This window comes from Armigeres subalbatus, chromosome 1 (assembly GCF_024139115.2).
Source record: "Armigeres subalbatus isolate Guangzhou_Male chromosome 1, GZ_Asu_2, whole genome shotgun sequence".
Lineage (NCBI taxonomy): Eukaryota > Metazoa > Arthropoda > Insecta > Diptera > Culicidae > Armigeres > Armigeres subalbatus.
In genome coordinates, this window is record NC_085139.1 from 117,966,914 (window position 1) to 117,994,889 (window position 27,976).

At 40.9% G+C, this 27,976-nt stretch overlaps 2 protein-coding genes across 2 annotated transcripts in view; one reads left to right on the forward strand and one right to left on the reverse strand.

Moving 5' to 3' along the window:
* The first annotated feature begins 95 nt into the window (after positions 1-95).
* On the forward strand, positions 96-22,745 carry LOC134205023 (exosome complex component 10). The gene is made up of 4 exons (XM_062679882.1): positions 96-382; positions 1,110-2,102; positions 2,204-3,088; positions 21,810-22,745. Exons 1-4 carry the CDS (start codon positions 248-250, stop codon positions 22,614-22,616), a joined length of 2,820 nt encoding a protein of 939 aa, XP_062535866.1. The 5' UTR covers positions 96-247; the 3' UTR covers positions 22,617-22,745.
* The window catches only part of LOC134205026 (crossover junction endonuclease EME1), a 6,623-nt gene continuing 1,300 nt past the window's right edge, over positions 22,654-27,976 (reverse strand). The window contains exon 2 of the mRNA XM_062679889.1: positions 22,654-23,596. Within this exon, the coding sequence (XP_062535873.1) occupies positions 22,751-23,596 (846 nt within the window). The 3' untranslated portion in view covers positions 22,654-22,750. The remainder of the gene's footprint in view (positions 23,597-27,976) is intronic.

The window sequence follows — 27,976 nt, forward strand, 5'->3', positions numbered from 1 at the left end:
ACGGCAAAATCAAATGGGATTGTTTGCAACCACGAACCTGCGTTCATGTTGGTGAGAAATGTCGGCGAGACCCTAATGAAGCCCAAAAGTGGTGTGGTCGACAAAATTGAAATGTCATTTTCGCGGAACTTCGCAGTGTGCTTTTGTTTATCGTTTACGATTTGCTCACGTTGAAAATTAATTCGCAAAAAAAAGTGAAATTTGTCAATTTCGGTGGATCGGTCGTCCTTTAAACCGGCAGACAAAAATGAGTAACTCGCAAAAACGGACTGCATCGGCGAAAGTCTCCGGCGGGTCAAGATCAGCTCCATCAACCCCGGAAGCGACGGGCTCTCGTCCAGTGCCCCCAATTGATGCTAGTCCCATAAGAAGTTACACAGATGTAAGTAAAAATGTATACCCACGAGTATCCAACTTTATCTTCAGCAAATCTATATGATAGAGGTACTAAAAACAGTGCTAATAACGTAGAGCTAAGCTTCTGTTTTAAATTATTTTTTAATTTATTGGGACCATAGCACACTGATATCCTTGGATAATCTAACGTTTTTAGGACCAAATCTATGCCAAATGCGCTTCCCGCGTAGGTATATCCATTTCCAAACCAGTGACCTAATGCAGATGGGCGTTTCGCACATTCGTCACATCAGACAAAACTAAAATTTAATAGGCCTCCCCATAGTTTGACTTGGAATGGATAGGTCCGCAAGTCTTCAACTGCTTTTAAGCGTATATGTGTCCCATCTTTGCTGGGGCTTTCTATTCATATGGGACAGATATGCGATTACAGGTACTCAATATTCAATTAAAAATTCCATGATTCCTTAAGGACGCGGAGAGGCAGTGGCGTAGCCACGGGGGTGGTTTTGGACATAAAACACCCCCCAAAGACAACATTTTCAGAAGAAATTTTTTTTTCGAATAAAAAAATGTTCGGAAAGTTTTTCTTTTATCGCGTTGTAGATTTTTTTTTCTAATTAGCATATCCATTGATCCATTTCTGAATTTAGATTTCAACGCCAATTCAAGACCGCTTGGAGCTCAGAAGCTACATTTAACTGAATTCTGATTTGACTTTAGACTAACAAAACATCCAATCTAATCCACAGGGTGGTCAGAAAATGCTTTTAGGCGCTATGAAGTCGGTACTGGCTCTGCCATCAGGAAACTCCCGAGATCTGTATGATACCCATCCCTCCTTTGTTCGAATTATGGACACACAAGCCAATAAGGTCCTCCATATGATCTCCGACGTCCTAAAGTTGCAGGAGATCAAGGGCAACATTGTGGTGCGTGATCGGGAAGAAAAATTCGAGCTTCTACAGGAATTCAACGACACCATGTTGGAGCGAATCAATTCCAATCTGGATGAGGTGGCCGGTATAAAGAAGAAACATGAAACGGTCCTGGTACAGAGTGAAATACAGCTCCCTTCGGAACCTCGACAGCGTCTCAGTGGTAGTTGGAACAACACCAATAAGACTTCGAGTGCAGCTGCTGCCATGGTTAAGGCTACTTTGGTCACAGGCACCAATATACAAAGACCGCAAGCGAATTTCAAAGTACCCGTCGATAACTCTGCACTCAATCCGTTTGTGCCTAAGATTAAGGAAAAGCCTAATTCATTGAAACCACTGGCAGTACTACCAGAGTACGATGAAGCTGGGAACATTGACAGCTATTTGCATCCGTATGAGTATGAATTGGATAGATTCGAACCCACCAAGGAAGCATTGAAGCCAGTAAAACCTCAGGAACCGCTGGAGCTTGAAAAGACCCCGTTGGAAATAATCGACAGGGAAAATCAGCTACCCAATCTGTTGAAGGAGCTAAAAGCGGCAAAGGAACTCGCCATAGATTTGGAACATCATTCGTATCGCACGTACCAAGGCTTCACTTGTCTGATGCAAATCTCGACGAGAAGCAAAGACTATATCATCGATACATTGAGTCTGCGGGAAGAGCTACACGTACTGAATGAGGTATTCACGAATCCCAAAGTGGTCAAAGTGCTGCATGGTTCGACGAGCGATATCGAATGGCTGCAGCGAGATTTATCATTATATATTGTGAACATGTTCGATACAGGTGAAGCTGCAAAGGTGAGCTCATGGTTTGCGTGGTTTAACCATCATTGTTGCTTGCATTTTGGTTTTTAGTTTGCTTCAATTATTTTAATTCCCATCTTATTTTTTTATTTCAGGTATTAGAGTTCTCAAGAATTGGTTTACAGTTTCTGCTGAAACATTACTGCAACATCGAAACAGACAAGGCATATCAACTGGCAGATTGGCGTATTCGACCAATTCCGGCCAATTTCATCGAGTACGCACGAAAGGATACTCACTATTTGTTGTACATCTACGATCGCATGCGGAACGAGCTGATCAATAAGGGAGAGAGTTTCCTACCAACCGTATACAACAAGTCTACCTACATGTGCAAGCAACGTTACGTCAAACCGCGAATTAACGAGGATGCCATTATGAACATCTACCGCAGGTCGAAGCACGTATTCGATCAACGTCAAATGTATGCCTTCCGGGAGATTCTCTACTGGAGAGACAAAATTGCTCGGCAGGAAGACGAGTCACCCGGCTACGTATTACCTCAGCACATGGCACTGGACATTGCCTCCAAGCTACCGCGTGAGATGCAAGGCATCATTGCTTGTTGTACACCGGTGCCTTCGCTGGTGCGACAGCATTTGCACACTATTCATCAAATCATCCTAAAAGCGAGAGAAATATCCCTGAACAAAACGGTTACATCAGTTATCGAACACCAGAAAGATACTCGTCACAAAATGCAGTCGACATTCGATTTGAACAATCCACTGTTTTGTCCTCACGATACCAGTCAAGGGGTACATCTGGAGACCAATTTACCGACTTTGCTCAGCTCGACAAACAAGATTGTAGTGTGTGAGAAGCTGGTGTCTGCTATGGTAAAAGAACAACCCGACGCAGGTGTGTTTGAGAAATCGAAAACAAGAACCTTGGACGAGAAAGGCAGATTGATTCTGGACAGCAGCATGTCGGATGATTCAAAAATGGCTAACTTCATCGAGATGCATTATCAAAGCAAGGTAAATTACATATCTATAGTAGTTTAGTTAATTATTAAACTGTAATGGTCCTTGTGCCTCAGATAATAATTCCTCAAAAAAATGAGGTTGTTAGCTGGGTTTCGGCAAATTATTCGCTGATTTTTAGCAACCTCCCTCGGTAAAAGTTTAACACGTTACCAGGCTGCATTGTTTCTCGCCTTTGTTTCATTCGTTCTCGTTCGTACGTTTCCCTTCACTGCGGTTGATCAGAACGTGCGAAATGATAATCAACAACGTCCAATTTTGTTCTCCACCTATCGCTTCCCGGCCGTCATGGGTTTGTGCGACATTTGGATACCGATGTGTCTCTCGTGGAAACGGTATATAAAACAGCAATGGATCGGTCGCTGTTTGTAAAATTCGTTTCAATGGATGCAATGCAGAAGTCGTTGAGGAAGAATAAGGAACCGTAAAAATATCACTATCCAGTTTTCTGCAAGCGGTAAATGGCCAGCTTGCCTGTGGCTTAGTCTCTGATTTGACGTTTGTGGAGGACAATTGCACTTGCCGTTCCGAACATTCTGAACAATGTGGTAAATAAAAAGGAGCTGATGCAGTGAATTTACGCCTTTTATTTACCACATAGATCAAAATGATCGGAAAGGTGGGTGTACATAGTTGACCTCCACAAACGTCAAATCAGAGGTAAGCTGGCGGCCATTTCCGCTAGCGGAAAGCTGGATTCCAGCGGGATTTCAGTGGAAGTTAATATGACGGTTGCCGGTAGCAATTTATAATACATACATGTTTTTAACTGACTTTGACGTTTTTTGAAGTGTCGAATTGGAGAGGAAATGTGTTGTACAATCTACGAAAAAAATGCTTCGTGTGTTAGTCAGAAGGACATCGAAAGGTTGCGTGTCCACAAAAGAAAAAATGAAATCAGCAGAAGGACCAAGCAGCCGGTACGAACACGTAAATAGGACAGCGGAAATCATACTCCGAGGTCGTTATTGGCTTCAAAGCAGCATCCGGATAAACATCGGCGAAAGCAACGGAGAATGGCATCATTGAAGTGCCAGATGAAGATATAAGTGCTGTCCTATGAGCAGCTCGAAGTAGCTCGAAGTTGTTCCCGTCCTGCTCGTTCTTTTTTGTCAACAAATCGGCATGAGCAGGACAGGGAGAAACTTCGAGCTACTTCAAGCTCTCATTGGACAGCATTATAGTGGAATTGGAAATTGGACAGCGGCTCAACGGAACGAATGAAAACATTCGAAATACCCTACTAGATGGTAGAACGCGATAAGGGGCCGTACACTAATTACGTAAGCAATTTTCTTGGTTTTTCAAGCCCCCATCCCTTCCTGTAAGTTTTTTTCCCATACAAATCAATTTTTATTTATATGGAACGTAAAAAAATGTCAAACCCCCCTCTCCCCAATAAGTGCTTACGTAGAAGGCAATAATAGACTACACGGATTTCCACAGGAAGATGAAAGAGGAAGAGGGAAAAAATAAACTAGAGCAATCGACGGGTGTACGACAGGAACATTCAATTACGGTTGAATCGATAGACCGTTATTCACCAAAGAAGACATCTCGCAGAGAAACTTATATTTCTTCGGATTAATTTGTCATATTAATTCTATTCTAATGTTTTCGGCTCGGTAGAGTTTTTGTTAAACAATTGAGCCTAATAAATAAACTAACTAACAAGAGAAATAATATGAAGTGCGATAATACGAGCAGTGAGAAAAGTTAATTGCTTTATTAATCATTTTATATTGTAGCTTTGGCATGTAATTTGTCATGGAAAAATCAGAATGGTTTTGTGCAAGACAAGACCGCAAGATAGTCGTTTGGCAATGTTAAGCCATTGTTGCGATTGATCTTTCTGCCGTCGCCAAGCGATTGTGTCTTGTACTTAGAAGACATTTCTTCTCGGATCAGCTTTCTTCTGTATAGAATGGTGGTCTTGAAAAGAATCAATTTATTTTCAATGATGCGCATTTCCAATCACTTAAGTCCCAACGCTATGCAGTGGAATGGCGACGGAAACCGCAGCATTCGACAGCGTAGCTTCTTCCTCCGAAGCGCGCTTGTAATTCTGCTACGGATGGAAACTTTTTTTCCTCGCCAAGCGATTATGTTTTGCACTTTGTAGAATTTTTGTCTCGGCTGAACCTTCCCTTGTATAAAATTATCAATACCCGAGCAGGAGAAATTGGCTCAATAATATTTAATTTTGGCACGGCAAATGCTGGGTAAAGCGTACCATTGGTACTTCGCGTACCTGAAGGAATAAAATAGACCCCATCTCGCGGTCCTTAGCCTCTTACCCAGCAACTCCTATCCCTACCTCCCCGCGGTGCTGGCCGGGATACGAGCAACCTTAGGGAAGATCGGGTAACCAACCCCGGTGGGAACTATGGTCGTATGCTGACAGGGAAGGGGGGGTTTGCTCCTCTCCGGAGGTGCAAATCTTATTGAGCGTCTGTTCTCCATGTCAGGATCGGCTCACAACAGCGTCTGTTCTCCATGTTAGGGGCGGCTGATCATCGTCCGAGTGCCAGCGAGGGACTCTAAGTGAAACTGTGCACCATGGTCCAGCGGAAATAAGGAGGAATGGTCCTCCGGAAATTTAGGGGGTTTAGTGTCAGGCCCTGCAAGCCAGCCTTTAAAAATCTTAAGCAACGAACAATCAACAAGAGAGTACGGACCGGAACCATCGGCGAAGACCACTGCGACGAAAAGGGACTAGCGATTGGAAACTCGGTTCGTGGAACTGCAAATCTCTCAACTTCATCGGGAGCACACGTATACTCGCCGATGTGCTCAAGGACCGTGGATTCGGCATCGTAGCGCTGCAGGAGGTTTGTTGGAAGGGATCAATGGTGCGAACGTTTAGAGGTAATCATACCATCTACCAGAGCTGCGGCAACACACACGAGCTGGGAACAGCTTTCATAGTGATGGGCGATATGCAAAGGCGCGTGATCGGGTGGTGGCCGATCAATGAAAGAATGTGCAAGTTGAGGATCAAAGGCCGGTTCTTCAACTTCAGCATAATCAACGTCCATAGCCCACACTCCGGAAGCACTGATGATGATAAGGACGCATTCTACGCGCAGCTGGAACGTGAGTACGACAGCTGCCCAAGCCACGACGTCAAAATCGTCATAGGAGACTTGAACGCTCAGGTTGGCCAAGAGGAGGAGTTTAGACCGACTATTGGAAAGTTCAGCGCTCACCGGCTGACGAACGAAAACGGCCTACGACTAATTGATTTCGCCGCCTCCAAGAATATGGCCATTCGCAGCACCTACTTCCAACACAGCCTCCCGTATCGGTACACCTGGAGATCACCACTGCAGACAGAATCACAAATCGACCACGTTCTGATTGATGGACGGCACTTCTCCGACATTATCGACGTCAGGACATATCGTGGCGCTAACATCGACTCTGACCACTATCTGGTGATGGTTAAACTGCGTCCAAAACTATCCGTCATCAACAATGTTCGGTATCGACGACCGCCGCGGTACGACCTAGAGCGACTGAAGCAACCTGATGTCGCCACTGCATACGCGCAGCATCTCGAGGCAGCGTTGCCGGAAGAGGGTGAGCTCGATGGGGCCCCTCTTGAGGACTGCTGGAATACAGTCAAAGCAGCCATTAACGACGCAGCGGAGAACAACGTCGGGTATATGGGTCGAAGTCGACGGAACGATTGGTTCGACGAAGAGTGCAGACAGATTCTGGAGGAGAAGGACGCAGCGCGGGCGGTCGCGCTGCAGCAAGGTACCCGGCAGAACGTGGAACGTTATAGACGGAAGCGGAGACAGCAGATCCGCCTTTTTCAGGAGAAGAAACGCCGCCTGGAAGAAGCGGAGTGCGAGGAGATGGAACAGCTGTGCCGTTCTCAAGATACACGCAAGTTCTATCAGAAGCTCAACGCATCCCGCAAAGGCTTCGTGCCGCGAGCCGAAATGTGCCGGGATAAGGATGGGAGCATCTTGACGGACGAACGTGTGGTGATCGAAAGGTGGAAGCAGCACTACGAGGAACATCTGAATGGCGCTGAGAGTACAGGCAGTGAAAGTCAAGGCAGCGGAGGAGATGACAACGTCAGTTCAGCGGACGATGGAAGCCAACCAGCCCCCACCTTGAGGGAAGTTAAGGATGCCATTCAACAGCTAAAGACCAATAAAGCAGCTGGTAAGGATGGTATCGGAGCTGAGCTCATCAAGATGGGCCCGGAAAAGCTGGCCACTTGCCTGCACAAACTGATAGTCAGAATCTGGGAAACCGAACAGCTACCGGAGGAGTGGAAGGAAGGGGTTATATGCCCCATCTACAAGAAAGGCGACAAACTGGAGTGTGAGAACTTTCGAGCGATCACCATCCTTAATGCCGCCTACAAAGTGATATCCCAGATCATCTTCCGTCGTCTGTCACCATTAGTGAACGAGTTCGTGGGAAGTTATCAAGCCGGCTTCGTTGACGGCCGCTCGACAACGGACCAGATCTTTACTGTACGGCAAATCCTTCAAAAATGCCGTGAATACCAGGTCCCAACGCACCATCTGTTCGTTGATTTCAAGGCGGCATACGACAGTATAGACCGCGTAGAGCTATGGAAAATTATGGACGAGAACAGCTTCCCTGCGAAGCTTACCAGACTGATCAAAGCAACGGTGGATGGTGTGCAAAACTCGATTTCGGGCGAACACTCCAGTTCGTTCGAATCGCACCGGGGACTAAGACAAGGTGATGGACTTTCGTGCCTGTTGTTCAACATTGCGCTAGAAGGTGTCATGCGGAGAGCCGGGTGTAACAGCCGGGGTACGATTTTCAATAGATCCAGTCAATTTATTTGCTTCGCGGATGACATGGACATTGTCGGCCGAACATTTGCAAAGGTGGCAGAACTGTACACCCGCCTGAAACGTGAAGCAACAAAAGTTGGACTGGTGGTGAATGCGTCAAAGACAAAGTACATGCTTGTGGGCGGAACCGAGCGCGACAGGGCCCGCCTGGGAAGCAGTGTTACGATAGACGGGGATACCTTCGAGGTGGTCGAGGAATTCGTCTACCTCGGATCCTTGCTAACGGCTGACAACAATGTTAGCCGTGAAATACGAAGGCGCATCATCAGTGGAAGTCGGGCCTACTACGGGCTCCAGAAGAAACTGCGGTCGAAAAAGATTCGCCACCGCACCAAATGTGTCATGTACAAGACGCTTATAAGACCGGTTGTCCTCTACGGACATGAAACATGGACAATGCTCGAGGAGGACTTGCAAGCACTCAGGTATTCGAGAGACGGGTGCTTAGGACCATCTTTGGCGGTGTGCAAGAAGACGGTGTGTGGCGGCGAAGAATGAACCATGAGCTCGCCCAACTCTACGGCGAACCCAGTATCCAGAAGGTAGCTAAAGCCGGAAGGGTACGATGGGCAGGACATGTTGCAAGAATGCCGGACAGCAACCCTGCAAAGATGGTGTTCGCTTCCGATCCGGCAGGTACGAGACGGCGTGGAGCGCAGCGAGCGAGATGGGCAGACCAGGTGCAGAACGACTTGGCGAGCGTGGGGCGTATCCGAGGATGGAGAGATGCGGCCTCGAACCGTGTATTGTGGCGTCAAATTGTTGATTCAGTGTTATCTGTTTAGATGTTAACTAAATAAATGAAATGAATGAATATTTAATTTTGTTATTGATTTCATACTCTGTTATGAACTAGCCCTGCATAAGAAGTAAAATACCAAAGGAATTCTACCAAAAACTAACATCCACAATACTTAAGCCATAATAAACTCAGTTATTAAATTGAATTTAAATACCAAATGCATAATCAATTATTATTCGTTTGGTATTGAAATACCTAAGCATGGTATGCCTCAAGTATTCTGCATATAAGTTTTTGGTATTTTACCTCTTATGCAAGGCTAAATCATAACAATTTCTGTTATCGAGGTCGTCACTCCTGCTCGGGTAGTCTGCATATTTTATCGACCATGCCTCATGGTACAGGGCGGCTAGTTTTTGTCCGTGTCTGTAAACTGACTTTAGCTGGCTTCGCAAACCATAGAAATTCCTTCTTACAGCCCCAAAACGTCACAAAAACACAGGAGTTTATTCCACTGCTCTGCGATCTATACCAATGATGTCGATGTCATTCGCAAAACCAAGGAGCACGTAAGACTTGTTGGTGGTTCCGTTTCTTTGCACACCAGATCTTTGTATTGCACCTTCCAGAGTGATGCTGAATAGGAGATTAGAGAGCGCATCACCCTTCTTTAACCAATCTAACGTTACGAACGAATGGGATGTCTTACCAGATATTCTTGAGCTCGATTTGGATCCATCCAGCGTCCCCGAATCAGCCTGATATATTTTGCCGGAAAACCAAAACTAGCATTATATGCCACAGTTCGCTCCGTTTTACTGAGTCGAACGTACACTGCCTTAAAATCCACAAACAGATGATTAGTCCGCAAGTTGTATTCCCGGAGTTTATCAAGGATTTGTTGTAGAGTAAACATCTGGTCCGTTATTGATCGTCCGACGACCGTCCTGATCGTCCTCGATCGGAATTCGAGAGAGTAGCTTGTAGGCGGTATTGAGGAGTGTTATACCTTAATAGTTTGCACAATCATGTCTGCGCCCTTTCTTTTAGATAGGACATGACATATGATACCATGGAGCCAACTAGAAGGCATTTTGTCTCCCTGTCACATCATTTCAATCATTTGGATATTTTCATCTAGCTGATCACTCCCGACTTTTAGAAGCTCTGTCAGGATTCCGTCCTTCCTAGCGGACTTACCGTTCTTTAGCTGCTTTTTTAACTTCGTCTAGCGTTGTTGTCTCTATTACTCTCCATCATCCTCAATCCTGATTCTGTTTGTGCCTTCTCTGCCCGATTATCCATTCAACAATAACTTAAAGTGCTCTTTCCTAGCAGTTTCCTTGGACGGTCAACAGATTTCCAGAGCAGTCATTGATCATGACTGGCGCCGGTGCTTTCGCATGTTGTTGATCGTTTTGTAGAACTTCCGTGCGTCGTATCTGGCAAAGCTTCCCTCTGCCTCCGAGAGTACTTTTTCGTCTTACCTCCGTTTCTTACACTGGTGGATTTTTTTCTCAGCTGCCCTTAGTTCTTTATATCGTTCTCTATTTTGGCGTGTGCGGCTCCTTACCTGGTTTTTCTCATCTGTTGCTCTTTGGCACTCCATATCAAATCAGAATTTTCGTTGTTTTTTTATGGTATCAAATACCTCTGTGGCTGTAGTATTAACTCGGACCGAGTAATCAATTTGATGTCATTGCTTTATTCCACCACCCGTTGGACGCATAAATGTCACATGTTACATTTTAACATTTTTGAGGTTTTGATGTATAACGTCATAATTTGATTCGTATTTTTGAAATATTTTGTCAAAACAGAGGTTTTATTCTAGAAAATTCGAAAAAAAATCTTAAGTCAATTTGTCACATTCGAACAAATGGACGCATACATGTCACACCGGGATAAATGGACGCATATTTGTCACACTAAAAAAAAGAGATGGCAATCACACAAAAAGACACATAGCACTGCGTGATTTGTCCTGAGGACCGTCCATAAAATATACCATGCTTTTAGGGTCATTTACAATCCACGTGGATAGTTTAGAAGGGTGGCTGGTAAGTATGCAAGGTCTTTCCATACTTTCAGAATTTATATGGATGGTTGTCCATGATGGAAAAGGGGAGGTATTATATTGTCTAAAATCTCTCCAAGTATAACGTAAAGGCCTCTTGAGAGAAGGCGATATGAAACTGTGACATAATTAAAATATTCAAGGCCCGTAAAAAAGTGATAAAGAGGAACCCTTTGGTAAACCTTTTTTTTTGTAAAACTCATAATTATTGTAACATGTTATGGCGATAGGGTCTCCAGTAGCCTTGCGAGCAAAGGCGTAGGATTGCCAATCCGGAGATGGCGAGTTCGATTCTCGGTCCAGTCTAGGATATTTTCGGGTTGGACATCTTGTGCATAGTGTATCCATTGTAATTGCCACACAAGAAAGCTTTCAAATAATAACTGAAGAAATGCTAATAGAATTTTAAGTTGAAAAGCAGGCCAAGTTCCAGTTGGAATGTAGAGCCATAGAAGAAAAAGTTATGGCGATAGAATTTATTCAAAGTATGAAACAAGTACAAAGATTAATCAGAAGCTTCTTGCTTCGTCGATCAATGAAAAACGATTTTTCCTCTTCGGTAACAACAGGTTGAACCACTTTAATTAGAGAAGTTTTCTTTTCTTCTTCAATTCCTTGAGGAGCATTTTGCCAACATACATTTGTATCATAAAAGGACGAATCCTTTCCAACCAACTTAAATTGCTCCTTGGAAAACAACTTGCAGTATTTAAGATCTTTATTGTTGATATTGTATGCGTATCCAAGTTCATAACGGCATTTTTCAAACACCACTTTTTGCATGGAGTCCACGTACGGGCGTGGCTTGCAGTGGTTTATCGTATATTGCAAAACGGTGAGCCTTGAAGAAATCAGTTGCTTGCATATCAAGTACGTCAACATTGTTCTTTGCATTGCCAACCACAGACATGAAGTTTTGTTTTCATAACTGACGACACGTTCATGGCGCATTTTGGAATCAAACGCCGCATTGAAAGAGTCAGCGGCCATTAACGTATGTTCTGATTCAAAATTCTCCAATAGTATGCACTCGACCTGAATTTAATTACTGTTCATTTGTAGGGTAATGTGATGGAATAAATTCCAGTTCTTATTTTGCAAACAACAATTATCCAACCAAAAGATAATTGTCTTCAGGTCAGCGTACTTCATAATAACTTCGAAAAAAAAACAGCTAAGGCCTTTAAAAGAAAATAATGTTCTTGAAGCAATCCAACCGTGGAACCCGTATGACCTAGAAAATAAGTTCATAACTTATAAATAATTGAGAACTTACTTTTTGCAAATCCACAGAAAAAACTGCTTCACCTGGTATCACTTTGTCAAGTTTATCTAGATGAGACAGTTGTGATTCCTTTGGACTTTGAAGATGTAGTGCACGTCCTTGTCCCGGGCAAGGGAACTATACGCCACTACCGCTAAGAATCGGTTGGTCAATCTCTGGGACCGGGCTCCGCAAACGGGAAACGATCACCTGTGTCATTTTTTAAATCGAACCTGAGGAAGTCCTCTTCCGATTCCGCGCCACTAAATTGCCTGTATTGATTTAAATATACCATTTCCGGTTCCACTTCTACCGACAGCGAAATATCACACCAAAGAAATACAATCGTCGCTTGCGAAATGTAAAAACAAATTAACAACAACTATCTTTCAGCACACGGTGTGACAAATATGCGTACATTTTTCGCCTGGCCAGTGAATTTTGCGGCATAAGTGTCACATTCGGGTTTTGATTGAAAAAACGTGGAAAAAATCTAGACTAACATTTGAAAAGGGCGTAACAGCCAACATTTATTTCTTCTTATTCTTAGTCCACATATATAGCTTTATATGTAGACGAAGAATCAGAAAGAATAAATTTTGGCTGTTACGCCCTTTTCAAATGTTGGTCTAGAAATAGTTGTTTTTGGAAATGTTTGAGTTCGGCCCAACGAATATGAATATTCTTCTATTAGTTTATTGCGTTAAAGTCAATAAAAAAGCGAAATTTTGCGATAATAGCATTTTGAATGCATTTTGAAACTTCAAATGCGTTTTTCTCATTTTTCTCGTTTGTACCATGTGACATTTATGCGTCCGACGGCCACTGAGCATGCATGAGCATGAGCATGATTGACCGCCCACGGTTGCTCCTCCGTTATTGCCAGGTCAGCTGTAATTACACAGAGAACCAACAGATGAAGTTTGGGACTAACATCATCCTCAATGTGTAAGAACTGGAGACCCAAAAATAAGCAATACCAGCGCCGGCCGTGTCCGAATTCAGATCAATTGAGGAATGGGTAGGAGAATGTTGACATGATTCTCGCTTTGATAGAAGCCGACGAGTCATCTGCACTTCCACGAGAAATCACTGGGATGTTGGATATATGGGGTAGGGAGTGTGGCAGGGTTCGTTTTGGTAAACGGTATGCCGTGTATAGCGTGTAGTTTGATCGATGAAAACAAAACTAATAATTTTAATTTAAGGCCGCACTAAGCAGAACAAAATTTCGGTGACCGGCTGATCGTTCTGCTTACCGCACAAAGCAGAACAAAGTTTCGATGACCGGCCGATCGTTCTGCTTCCTGAAGGAAACATGTCTGGACGCGATCTAAACTTTAATTTTCTAATTAATTTACACACCCGCACTACGCAGAACAAAATTTCGGTAACCAGCCGATTGTTCTGCTTACCGCACAAGGCAAAACACAATTTTGATGACCGGCTGATCGTTCTGCTTAATGAAGAAAACATGGACGCGATCTACGATCGTTATACATAACGCACACAAACAAACCTACACTGATTGTTTCACTTTCTTATTAATTTACCCACCCGCACAACAGAACCGGACATGCGCGATCACCCTATGTCCAACACAAAGCACAAAAAAACTGATTGTTTCATTTTTTAATATTTTTTCCTCACCAGCACTGCAGTATCGGACATTTCGATAACCACGCGGTCGTTCCGCGTACAATGCATAAAAGCTTACATTCGCATGTTACATCGAAAAAGTTTCCGAAAAAATAAATAAATGAATAAAAGAGTGGAGATCATGTGTGTCAAGTTTCTCCTATTATATGATGTGAATAATTGTTTATTTTTATTTATTTATTATCAACTCAGTGCAAAGCCGAGCTATAGCCGCTAACAAAGTTGGACTCTTCTCACAATCCATACGTCAAACCCAACTTCGGAAGTGGTGCGATGTGCTATACAGCGCACCACTTCCGAAATCAGGCTCAACGTATGGATTGTGAGACAAATCCAATTTCGATAGCGGCCACAACTCGGCCCCCCACTGAATCTATAATATTAAAATAATTCAACTGACAATAAATGTCTATAATGTGAATAATAAAAATATAACAAAAAGACATGCACATGTTCTGAAAATATTATTCAATGATAAATACAACAAGTACAAATTTTGAAAACGAGTTATTAATATTGAACTTGAGAACACCTTTTTTTTTTAATAGAAAACATTTTAATTTAAGCAAGATGTAGTGATCAATTTAAAATAACTATGCTTCTGAACTGGTGATAGAAATATAAGGTTTAGCTTTTCATCAGAGGTTGCAGAAAAAAGTGTATTCAATTTCTCAATGACTAAGCCAAATGAACAAGACAGTTGATACAGAATCCAATTTCGGTGAAAATTGAAAATTCCGGGGGGTTCTGAGTCTCCTATTAATTTATATTTCATTGATAATCTGACTATAAATAAAAAGGTGTTCCCGAATAAAAAGGTCCAATAGAATTACCGTGGACCCCCGGTAATATGACCGCTTTTAATCTGAACACTTTTTAATTTGAACCCCGTTGGTTTGAACATCGTTCAAATTAAAAATGGTTCAAACGTCATTTAGCACGTGGAGTCGAGAGAAGAAAAATGAAACATCGTGAAACGGAACGCAGAATCAAATAAACCAGCAAAGAGAGCGGCCAGAAACCAGTTTTTCTGATGCAAATAGAGTTACCAGAAGTTCAAATTAAAAATGAACCCCGTTAATTTGAATGAGGTACCGTTCAAATTATCGGGGGTCCACGGTACAATAGAAACTATTGCAACAATACGATACATTTAATTGTAATTACAATAAACTCTATTGCTGTCCACAATAGAATAACAATCAAGAATATTGTTTTCCACCATAAATCCTATTGTAAATGGCAGTTTTACAATAGAAAATAGGAGTTGTTGGTTACCGTAACAATAAAAAAAATCGTTTTTTTTCTCGAATAAATTTTTGCCGCTACAATAGAATTTATTGCAACTCTATTGTCAACATTTTTCTGTCAATAGAATTTATTGTACGTTTATGGGAACAACAATAAGAGTATTTACAATGTACTATGTACAATGTATTTTCTATTCGGGTTGCCTTTCTTTCACGTTGACCATAAAATTATTCTCATTAGTTTGCAGATATCTGACGAAATTTACAGATTGTATAACATCATAACTATTGGTACAATATTTTAATGATCTTCTGTGAATTCGAATTATGTTTACTTTTTCATCTATTGATATTATGTCTTAAATATTTCCAACATTACTGATTTTTCATTCATTGTGGAATATCAGATTTTTTTTGTCGGGGAAGGTTAAATTTTTTCGATTCGATAGTTCACCAGCATATATTGTGGAAAAATACTAAACTACACATATTAAACAAATAAATTGTATAAAATAAATCGAGCAAAATCGTTAGTGTCGCAGAACAACTATATATTGCTCACTAATATAAAAACAAATTTAAATTGCGAAATTATTTTAAAATTTTATCAGGCCGATACAAATATTTAAAAACTATTTTGTCTCCCCCTCGGGTTTTATTGCCAAAAAATAATATTTTGAGGGGGCAACAAAATAAAATTCGGGTAATTTTGAGGATTTTCAAACCTTTTTTTTAACAAATCCGAATAGTTTTATACAGTGGCGCCGGGAGTGGGTGGGACAAGTAGGACATGTCCTACGCATGAATTTGCCTGGGTGAGACAGTCAAGCATTGTCCTACCCATGATTATGGTAGGAATATATGAAGTCGTTCATGGTGATTTCAAAGTTAATCGGAGTCTTTAGAATAATCATAGACGCAAGATGAATACACCACTAGGTGTTCCAATCTGCCAAATTCACGATTCAGCCATCTTGGATTTTAGTATGGGAGAGCCAGCCGGTTTGTTTATGTTTTACACCGAAAATGAATTTTTCACCCCCGCCCTCTTCTCGTCCATAAATTGGGCAGACTGCAACACCTAGCTGTGTATTCATCTTGCATAGACGTTTCTGGGATTCTAAAGGAATAGAGTTCTGATTGTTCTTCAGGACTTTAGACGCTTTATAATGCCGATAGCGCTCAGGATGTCTAAAGCAAGTATGCTTTCGATCATTTAGCAATCCGGGCTCGATCATTTAATAGTTTTTCAATAATTCATACCACAGGCTACATTCCAAAATTTGTTGTACGCTGGACTTTTAGCGTGAAGCTTTGTTTCACAATTTTGCCTAACAAGTCATTCTTTGAAGTCAACTAAAAACGAAGTTAAAACGCTAGTTGCAATAAATTATAATAGACGATAACAAAATATCTATCATTTAGTTTTAGTTGCTGTAATTGGTGCAAACAACGAACTACTAGGCAGAGTTGCAGAAAACCTTCGCACTAGAAGTTCAGCATTCAACACATTTTGGAATTCAGCCTCTGGAATGAGTAATAGACACACTTCTAAATGATCGAACCCAGGTTACTAATTGATCGAATACATCTTTGGTTTTGAAGTTTCCCAGTGGTAAAAGAATAGTTACTGAAACTAACAATCAATAATAAATAGAGTACGTTAAATGGATTATTAGAAACCCACGTAAAAAGGTTTTCTACAAACTTCGAAATGATGATGAATCGAAAACTGAAGAACCACAAACAGATCTGCTCCGTGATGAATTCTGAGCTTCCATAAATATTTTTAGACAATCATACGATTTTTTGGATGTTTGCTTTGTATCGGTAGATCCATAATTATTCCTGAATGTTCATTATCAAATAAATTGATTGAGCCCATGAATTAAAAATCAAATAAATTGATTGAACCCATTGAATATTTATACAAATGTCTGTGATCCATGGCCTCAACTGGAAGCTTGGAAAAATGTTTGATAATCGTAGGAAATCAAACATGTATGTCATGCTTCTGAGCAATCCTTACACAATCTTGGAAAAACAATATTTGTCCTGAAAATGGTAGGGGAGACTGGGTAGACTTGATCCCCTTTTCTGATTTCGGATGTATCACAGCCAAAAATAAATAAACATACGCGATTTCCACACAGACTCTCCAAGGAATATAGTATTTAACTTTACTGTTGTATGACAGTCCTTAAATTATTGTTGTTATTGATACACAAGTCTCCCCGGGGATCAAGTCTACCCACCTTCCCCTACGGAATTTGTCAAATTATGTACCGTATTCTGTCCGAAAAGATACTTTCAAGTTATTTTTAGAACTGATGAATTTTCTGTAGCAAGGATATCTGTCTGATGTTGATATGGATGGACATGGGGCAGTAACTGTTATGCTTGTAGTGGCAATATTGGTAAAATGTGCATCGATTCCGGACACAAACTCATTAATCTTGTGGCAACCGCTACTGCCTTTAAACAGGAGGTCGAGGGTTCGATCGCAAGCTCGTTCCTTTATTAATCTGTTTGTCTTAATTCTTTCTGTGTATAACGTGAAATATCGGAATTCTACTGTTATACCTTCCACACTAACAGCTCCAAAACCTCCCGTGGCAACTATGAGAGGACGTAGAGTTCTCTGCACCTCTGTGGTAACAGATGCAGTTTTTTGTGGAAACGGATGGAAGTGATGCTACTCTCATACCAATGTTTAGGCTTGTAACACCCACGAATTTATGCGAATCGATTAGATCTAAAGCTTATACCAGAAATCAACCCAAATCGACAGTTCCAATTTGTCCTACCCATGACTCGGAACGTGGATGCGCCTCTGGTTTTATATGATTTTTTTGCATTTTAATATTTATTTTTTATTAAGGTCAAGGGGGGACCTTTCGAAGACCAGTAGGACAAAATGTTGAATAAATATTTGTAAAGGCCTTATTAAAAAATTATAGACAGTAAGAGACGAACCAACCGAGGGCTACACTGACACAATGCGAAAAAGCGACGCATGTGCCAAATTACAACATACATGTTTTCCATTTTTCTATTAAATAACTCGATGAGTACTACTTGATAACACCATTTTTTGCAAAATAGCACAAACGCCACTTCTTATAAAAAAGCGCATATGTTATCAGTAAAAACTAAAATGAAAGAGGCACGTATGACGGGAAGCCAAAAAACATATTTTTTCGTTACTGTTATACTTGTTGTAATTTGACTTATTCGTTAGAAGAGGTACTAATTAAACTCTTAGAATTATTATCTGATCGCGATTCAAAGCTACTCATAGTTTAACGGGGATTACGTTCTCATTTTTCAGGATTATGTGTTTTAATACGGTTTAGTAGAAGTGGAACTAAAACGTTTAAAGTATATATTGCCGTAGTTGATTTATGGCTCACGTAAAAAACCTGGATAGTCCAACGTATCGGTTTTTATATTTTTATATGGTGCAGAATATTTTAAGAAAAATCAACAATATTCCATGGAATCGACTTTATTCCAAGACAGCGTATTTCCATCTAAAATGAACGATGCTGGATATATAATATGCATCACTAAAAATGATATTCAAAATATACCAATATGTTCCACAAAAATTGTCACACTCTTCTACCGTCGTCGGGGAATGGGTCAAATGGGGGTGAGAACAGTGACCCATGTTTCAACTACTTAGAAAGCTTGTCGAATGGATTGAATGTATCCGAGGGCAAGAAGACTAAAATATAAGAGACCTTAAGAGCGATGATCCATTCTCACCCCCCAGACCCATTGTCACCCCCGACGGCGGTACACAAGATTAGTTCTTTTCTTCATTAACATGCACATATTTTTTCGAAAAATATCATTGAGGATAGGAACACCAAAAATGCACCAAAAACAGACTGAAAACACTCTTAACTTCAAATAAATATTAAAGATATTTTAACCATTTTTTGTTCGGCGGTTAACAAATATTTACTGGCTTCAGGCGCCCTCAATTTTGAGACAAAACTTGAAATGGCACAAGCGGTGCATTTCATAGAGATGAAAGAAAGTTTCAATATGAATAGAACTAGGAAAATGATTCGCGTCACGCTAGGATCTGGAGGGAATACTTTGTGGAACTAAACTACGCATCCATAAAATATCTGTAAAGTTACTTATCTTCTGAAGCAGCGCCGTTTTTGAGTACCTAGTTCATAGTGAAATCGCACTTTCCTCTCCAGTTCTCTACTCCAAGATGCTTTGGTGTTGTTTGGAATAGCCTCCAAAGACCGCCGTGTTGCACTCTGGGAGCTGCGGATAGAGTCAAAACGAGTGTCAAAGAATCTCCAAAGTAAGCTGTCAAAAAGTATCCATCGCATCGAGAGAGGATTTGTGCATTTTGAGCGCAGCCGAGAGAGTACACGTATAAATCAACTCATACTAAATATAGCTCATTTTGAACAAATTTCAATTTTCTGGCGTCATTTTAAATATATCGACGGATTCAAAATAAGTGGAGGGTATGAATTAATTTAATATTCGACACGTTAATTTATGCGATGCAGTAAATTGACGAAATCTTTGTAATTAAGTTTATAAAGATAAACACAATGATAATTCAATGTGAGAAAATCGTAACGTGTACATTGAACACCGAGAGTAAATTTGCGAGTTTCAAGCAAAATATCTTGAAAATTGGAATTGATCGAGTCCGCAGCTCCCAGGTTGCACTATTTCCATTATGACAAAATTCAGCTTATTGACCATTGCACGAGTCAAATTCTCCATATAAAAAAAATTGTAAACATTGCCCTCATGAGAAGTCACTCCCATTTAAACACGGGTAAAAAAAATGTAAACATTGCCCTCATATGGTATCCGATGACGTCATGATGCAATCGTTAATATTCACTCTTTTGCATTTTAATCTTTGGAAGTTATGACACTTGAAACTATGGATGAAAAATTTTCGCGTCCAATTCCAATCGCGACCTACTTCGACCTCCCGAACTCGATCGATTCATTTATGCGTCCGACGGCCACTGTATATTAAGTTATGCATTCGTGAAGCTTTATAGCCTATTCAGATTACGCCATTAATGACATAATAATTGGCGTTTCAGGGTAAATACGCTTTATGATGTCATTATTTACGTAATATTCCATACATTTTGCGCTGTCAAAAGATACCCTCTAAAAGAATTTATTACGAACAATTATTACGAGAGAGCTTCCGTTCTAACTGGAATGCAGGGAGAAATTCAACAAAACAAAACTGACAAGCGTCACGCTCTCTTTACCAGAGAGAAAATTCTCTGTTTTCATTTCGTTTCCGTAGTTGACAGTCATGCTCTTTCTGTCGCACCAGGGTCGAATGCATGTTAGATGGAAATCTTCTGAGCGCTGAAGAATAACTCGGATTGTGATGGTTTTGTGGAAAGCATTTTATATGATGAAAAATAATGATGATAATTATTTATTCTCCACTTATTCAACATGAATTGTTTAAAAAACAGATGCTCTCTAGAATTAACATGAAGTATTTAACTTAAACCTAGATTTAATAGAACAAATCGAATAAATTTTCAAAGTTCAAGGGCCAATGCGGAAGACAATTTAAAACGTAGGAATGGTTGTAAAACGAATATGTTTCATGAATAAACATGATTTCATAAATTGTTTCAATTCTGCTCCTTGAATGGCTTAATATACTTTGGATTTCAACATTTTTCACGTGGGACAACTGTACGATTTGAATGGGTTTATACATATAATTTATAAATATTCATCCAACATCCAGTTTAAATTATATCACATTGACACGATTCGATTTTGTTAGAAGCTGTATCATTGATTGTCGAGTAGAACGCAATGGTTCAGTTTCCATTTTGAAAAAAAATTGCTGGGTTGCCCTTCATAAATGGAGATACTGGTGGAAATACATTTTAGTTCGATAATATTTCTTGAAAATTGGTTCAATCGTCCTTTTTTATTTATTTGTGAGAATTCCCAAAAGTATCTAAATTTTTCTATCAAATCTCCGTTCGATCATAGTACAGAATCAAAATATTTTTTAAACTTAAACATAAATTGAGGAATAGTCTGATTCCCCGAAGAACGGCACACCCAACTAATGAATGTAGCTTCGCTCATTATCCTTAATGAGAGCTTCAAATATTCTTCGAAAATCCCTTTTCATATTTTTGTTATATTTTTTTTCGTAGAAACTTTGTTCAGAAAAAAATGTTCGATTGTCGCCACACAAATGCTTGATTTCGCAAGTTAAATTTTAAAACTCTCCTTGAATTCAACCCTGTATTAGCGTGCAAATGAGGAAGCATGGAAACGTCAAGATATATTATCTTGCTGCAGTCTGAACACCTCGTAATAATTGGATACCCTCTCACTTAACAAAGTCATAAATAGCCCAATCTGAATAGGCTATTAGACTACGTTCAGATTATGACCTATATCACTTGATATAGCGAATCTTGACATGAGATGCCATATGCATTATTCCCAGTGAAAACTAGATGTACAAACATTGATGTCAAGATGCTCTATATCAAGTGATATAGCTCATAATCTGAACGTACTATTAGAGCGCACTGAGAATATGTACTTCAGTATTGAATGCGAGTTATGATACGCATTAGGCTAGATCTTTGTGCCAGATCATTAGATTTTGTGGGGTTACCGGATTTAAAGCGTAGGAAAAGGTTAAAATTTAAGTATACACAATATTTACAAGGTAATGATTAAAATGATGATCAATTGGTACACTTTTCGATACTTAGTATAATTCATTCGCAAATTGCATTCGACAAAGAGTTTTTGAAAAAAAAATACGAAAACTATTGATCTCAATCTTTATTTACAATACTTTCTTTTCAGAACCAGGATAGCAATCAAAGTTTAAATGGATCCATTTATCTATCATACCAAGATCGCCGGTTCAACACACCATATGAAAGACACTTGGAAACGTGTCGTAATAGATACCAAAATCAGGAACCAGAGGAGGAAGAAAAACCCACACCCGTTGTCAAACAAGAACAAGTTAAGCAAGTCGTACCAGAACCCGAAGATTCAAAACTACCGTTGAAGGCTCAAAGAAGACAGGAAGAGAAAGAGGCCAAACGGAAGCTCGTTCAGATCGAAACGAGCGATAAAATCCATTTCAGCAAGTATGAACCCCCTAAGAAGAAGGAAAAAACCGATCGTCTATCCAAGGGGGAGTTCCCGATGCAGATCAACACATCGATTGAGGAAAAAGTCTCCCACGAGAAGGGAGCCAGTGATGACGACGACGATGTTGACGGTCGGAACGTGTCAGCTCACAGTAGCCAGAACAATAGTTTTGCCAACGGTGGTAAGAAAAGTAAAAATAAAAAGAAGAAATTCAAGAAGCAAGGTAAAGCTGGCCAAAAAGATTTCAAGCAAAATTCGAACAAGCCGGTGCCGTTCGATTATGGACAAGTAGATTACAGTCGTTTCCAGGGTGGTTCAAAACCTTTGCCACAGAAGGGCAAAGGAGGTAAGTTTTTTGCACGCAAACAAGGCCAAGGGGAAGAATCGTCTGTGGGTGAGGGATCCACTGCGAAAAAAGCCCTGCACCCAAATAGTAGGATAGCGAAAGGTATCAAACAAACACAAAAAATGTTTAATTTTAGCAGCAATAATTTACAAAAGAAAAAGTAAGAATATTTGTATAATTCATCAATACTAGTTTTGGCGATTTAAAAAAATAAATTTAAGTGAGATTTATTGTACAAAACGCTATCACATGTTGCTATTGGAAAGAAATCATTGATAATAATCCAACTAAAATACGCCTATAGCTTTTGTTTTGGATCCACGCTACTGTACACTTTGTAGATCTTCTTACTCAATTCAGGTCCAATCCGTCGGATGGAGCTTGTAATCGGCCCGCCTGCACGACGGATGGGAATTTCTGCTAGCAAATTTGGACCATCCGCTGCAAAACGAAACCCATCAATCAGCTGACTTAGACTCGGATACACCTCAATGATGGCTTCTGCTATTTCCAAAGTTACCGATGGAATCTTTATCAATTGGTTTTGGTACAATTGATGCAATCCAGCAGTGCCTTCCACCCGTACACATCCTTTCTTTTCGTTGCCCAAATAATGTTGTTCCTGGTTGTATTTTGCTTGCTGCTGTTGCTTGTAAGGCAACTCTGCCATGCTCTTCCCCAATCTGGCTACCAAATCGCCAACCTCATCTGCTGTTTCAATCAATTGATGCGAACAGTTTATCGATAATTGTAGTTCTGTGAGAGCCACCTCCGTTTCCTTCCGACCAACACATCCCCGGTTTTCTCGACAATAAGCAACCAAACCAAATATCAGAAGAAAAATGGTTTTCCCTGGGTAATGGTCTAGAAGTTGCGCAATGTTTGCCACAAGGTTGTCATCCTTCACGTGTTGTACCAATTCCGCGCCAGGCAGAAGATAAATGATAAACTTTTGGTCAACGACCTTCTCGGTCATGCCGCCCTGTTTCGTTAAGTTCTGCTGAGTAGTGCGGTAGAAAGTGATGACACGGGGTTTCAGTTGCTGTTTGATTTCGTATTTCAGATTCAGATCATTAAGCTTGGACAACACTTTGGCCCCATGTTCGTTCTGAAGAAATGCTGGATCGATGACCGCGTGAAGAAACTGCAATTTGAAACAAAGAAAAATGTGAACAATTATTTGTTATCGACTTGGGAAACATATATAGATTGTTCGCCAAATTCTAGGAAAAAGGTATGAAGAGAAAGATTTGTTTGAGAAGCACCTTCAAATATTACGTTATTAGTCATTACGCTTTTATTACGTTTGTGGATTCCAACCTCGTTTGCGTTGACGAAGTGCTGATATATTATCAGAACGCCGGTGGGAAGAACTGTGATGTCGAACAATATCTTCTTGCCACGTCCTATGATTGCTACGATGTGATTGTGTTGGCTGAAACCTGGCTCGACTCCCGTACCCTATCTAGTCAGGTCTTTGGGCCTGAATACGAAGTTTTGCGCTGCGACCGTGGTCCCATGAACAGTCGCAAGTCAACTGGAGGAGACGTCCTAATCGCAGTGAATAAAAAACGAAAGCCAGAGTTATTTACAACGACTTATGGGGATGTGTCGAGCAAGTATGGGTGCGCCTCCAGCTTTCCCATCGTTCGGTGTTCCTGTGTGCACTATACATACCTCCTGATCGTGTTCGCGATGATACACTGATCGAAGCCCACACACAATCAGTCTTGTCAGTGATCGAAATGACGAATGCTTCGGACGAAATCATCATTATCGGCGATTTCAATCTGCCAGGAATTTCGTGGAGTTCCTCCTACAACGGGTTCCTTCACATAGATATGGAACGATCTTCATTACACAGTCACGCCTCCAAACTCCTCGATTACTACAGCACAGCCACGTTACGTAAAATCAATCACGTTACCAACGAAAATAATCGCAGCCTGGATCTGTGTTTTGTTAGCGCTCAGGACGCTGCTCCGCTAATTTTGCATGCTCCATCACCGTTAGTTAAAGTAGTTAACCATCATCCTTCGTTGATATTCAAGCTGAACAACACGCGAGCCAATATTGTTGCATCGATCGAGCCCATAATCTACAATTTCCATAACGCCGATCATCATAGTTCTTTGCTACATTGGATTGGGTTGACATTCTTGGCGGTTGTGATGCAGAGAATGCGGCATCGACTTTATCGCATATTATTGGACACGTGATTGAAAGACATGTTTCTAAGAAAATCGTCGCTCCTAATAGTTGTCCTTGGCAGACCCGTCAGCTTCGTAGAATGAAAGCTGCTCTCAAGCGCTATTCCAAACACGGTTCCTTATCGTTGCGTGAGCACTACAAAAAATTAAACTCTGCGTACAAGATTGTTAGCCGCCTCTGTTTTTCTCAATATCAGCAAAATATACAGCAAAACTTGAGGACCAGGCCTAAAACGTTCTGGAAGTACATAAATGAACAAAGGAAACAAGCTGGGCTCCCTTCAACAATGACTCTGGACGAGGAAGTGGCCTATACACCCCAATCCATCTGTCAGCTATTTGCCGACAAGTTTGTGAGCACCTATTGTAACGAAGTCATCTCTGATGTCACAATCGCTGAGGCTGCTAACAACGTTCCTGCAATCGAGATCACTTGGGCCACGTTTTTCGTAGATGCAGAAATGATCCGTAGAGCTAACTCGCAGTTAAAATCATCCATGAGTCCAGGTCCGGATGGCATTCCGTCTTCGTTCTTGAAAAGGCACATCGAACTTCTGCTCGCTCCCTTTCAATTGATTTTCAACAAATCGCTATCCAGTGGACTTTTTCCGTCCGTGTGGAAAACCGCTACAATGTTTCCCGTGTACAAGAAGGGCGATCGAAAAGATGTCAACAATTATCGCGGCATCTCATCCTTGTGCGCTGCATCCAATTTATTCGAGCTAGTTATAACAGAACCACTCATATCTCACTGTAAGCAACATCTGAGTGCCGATCAACATGAGTTCATCTCAGGCAGATCTACGACCACTAATCTTTTGTGCCTAACTTCGAGCATTACCGACAGCTTTGTGCAGAAAGCACAAACGCACGTTGTATATACGGACCTATCTGCAGCTTTCGATAAAATTAACCACGCTATCACGGTTGCGAAATTGGAAAGACTTGGCATTGCTGGTTATCTTTTGCGCTGGTTCCATTCATATCTCACCGGACGGAGACTGTCTGTTACGGTAGGCAATTCTCAGTCCACTGAATTTTTGGCAACCTCAGACATTTCTCAGGGAAGCCATCTTGGCCCCTTGATATTCCTCTTGTATTTCAACGATGTAAACAATGTGCTTCGAGGACCGCGACTGTCGTATGCGGATGATATAAAGCTCTATGCACTAATTCGGTCTATCTCTGACGCAATGGACCTACAACAAGATATTAATTAATTTGCGGCTTGGTGCACATTGAACCGGATGGTTGTCAATCTTAGCAAATGTTCCGTGATCTCTTTCACTCCTGTACATTAGCCAATAATTTACAACTACGAGCTCAATGGAATTGTGATGCAACGTGTGAACTGTATAAACTGCCGTTATACGCATAACTGTCCCATGTATATAGGGAATCCCAGCAAACATGAGACAAGTATGCGTATAACGGAAGTAAAGGATCTTGGTGTTATTCTAGATACGCAGCTAACATTCAAGTATCATGTCTCTTACGTGATTGAGAAGGCTTCTAGAACATTAGGATTCATCTTTCGCGTCGCCAAGGGTTTCACCGATGTTTATTGCTTGAAATCACTGTACTGTCCGCTGGTTTGATCTACGCTGGAATATTGTTCCGCTGTATGGCATCCTAATTACCAGAACGGATCAGTAAGAATTGAATCTGTTCAACGCCGCTTCATTCGTTTTGCTCTTCGGTTGCTTCCATGGCGAAACCCATTCCGGTTACCAAGTTATAGCAGAAGTTGTCAATTAATTAATCTTGAAAGCCTACAATTGCGGAGGCACATTGCACGGGCCATGGTCGTTGCTGATACGCTCCAAGGCAGAATCGACTGCCCTGAAATTCTGGAATCAGTAAACTTGAACGTTCGACCTAGGGCACTGCGAAATAACGGAATGCTGAGGATACCTTTTCGAAGAACGAATTACGGACAACGTGGAGCGATGGTGGGTCTACAGCGGGCATTCAACGAGGTTGCCCCATGTTTTGATTTTAATCTATCCCGAAAGACGATTCGTCATAATTTTACAAGGGCTTATTCTGCCATGTTTCATAATTAACGATGATTTTATTATAATTACTTTTATTAGTATTAATTATAGGATAAGTATCATTAGGACCTAAGTTGTCTGTTGATGAATCAAACCATAAAGAATAAAGAATCTAATTTTCTGGCGGATAACCACCGACATTAGTCGAAGTCGTCGTTGACTTGACAAATCTTATAGGTTAGCAATAGCTTTTAAATCCGATGCTAATCTTAAGTCAAGCATAGAGCTTTGTCTGTAGTAAAAGTATTGCAGCTTTCTTGATAATGTAAATAATATTGAAGGTGTGTTATGTACGTTATGTAAAACACATATTTGAAGATGTCCTATGTGAAAGATAGCAGAATTTAAGACTTTCATGCATGATGTCTCGAAAGTTGAAACTATTTTTCAATACACCAGCCAAACATTGCCCATACAATGCATATTCTTCTAAAGCATAGTTCATATTACAGAAGGAAACGATATATTAGAAATTATGACTTGTGTGAACTAAAATAGTAAAGCAAAATCTAAGCAAAGTTCCAGGGTCGAAATATAGGGGCATACCATTCCGACTAAATAATGGGTACTGACGGATGTCTGATACCGTTATCTTTCATTTATTTAGTTAACATCTAAACAGATAACACTGAATCAACAATTTGACGCCACAATGCACGGTTCGAGGCCGCATCTCTCCATCCTCGGATACGCCCCACGCTCGCCAAGTCGTTCTGCACCTGGTCTGCCCATCTCGCTCGCTGCGCTCCACGCCGTCTCGTACCTGCCGGATCGGAAGCGAACACCATCTTTGCAGGGTTGCTGTCCGGCATTCTTGCAACATGTCCTGCCCATCGTACCCTTCCGGCTTTAGCTACCTTCTGGATACTGGGTTCGCCGTAGAGTTGGGCGAGCTCATGGTTCATTCTTCGCCGCCACACACCGTCTTCTTGCACACCGCCAAAGATGGTCCTAAGCATACCATACCGTTATCTGCATATTTTGAACAATGGATGCATGCTTCTATTAATCAATTGATTTTTTCTCATCATACCAATAACAATATTCAATTTCAAACATGAGCAAAATTAGGACCACTTTTGCGCGAAATTAGGAACCATTCTATTTTCATGCGCGAAATAAGGAACATACAATGATCTTAGATTCATACTACTAATTTTTTATATAAGTAGCAGCAAAATTTGCAAGTAACATTTTTTTGGGAACCCAGAATCATTATACTACGTGATGCAGTAGCAAATGTTCCCAAATAGGCAC

Coding starts and splice junctions, on each gene's coding strand:
- LOC134205023 (XM_062679882.1), top strand. CDS start 248: ATGAGTAACTCGCAAAAACGGACTGCATCGGCGAAAGTCTCCGGCGGG. Junction 383..1,109: donor CCATAAGAAGTTACACAGAT/GTAAGTAAAAAT, acceptor TCTAATCCACAG/GGTGGTCAGAAAATGCTTTT. Junction 2,103..2,203: donor ATACAGGTGAAGCTGCAAAG/GTGAGCTCATGG, acceptor TTTTTATTTCAG/GTATTAGAGTTCTCAAGAAT.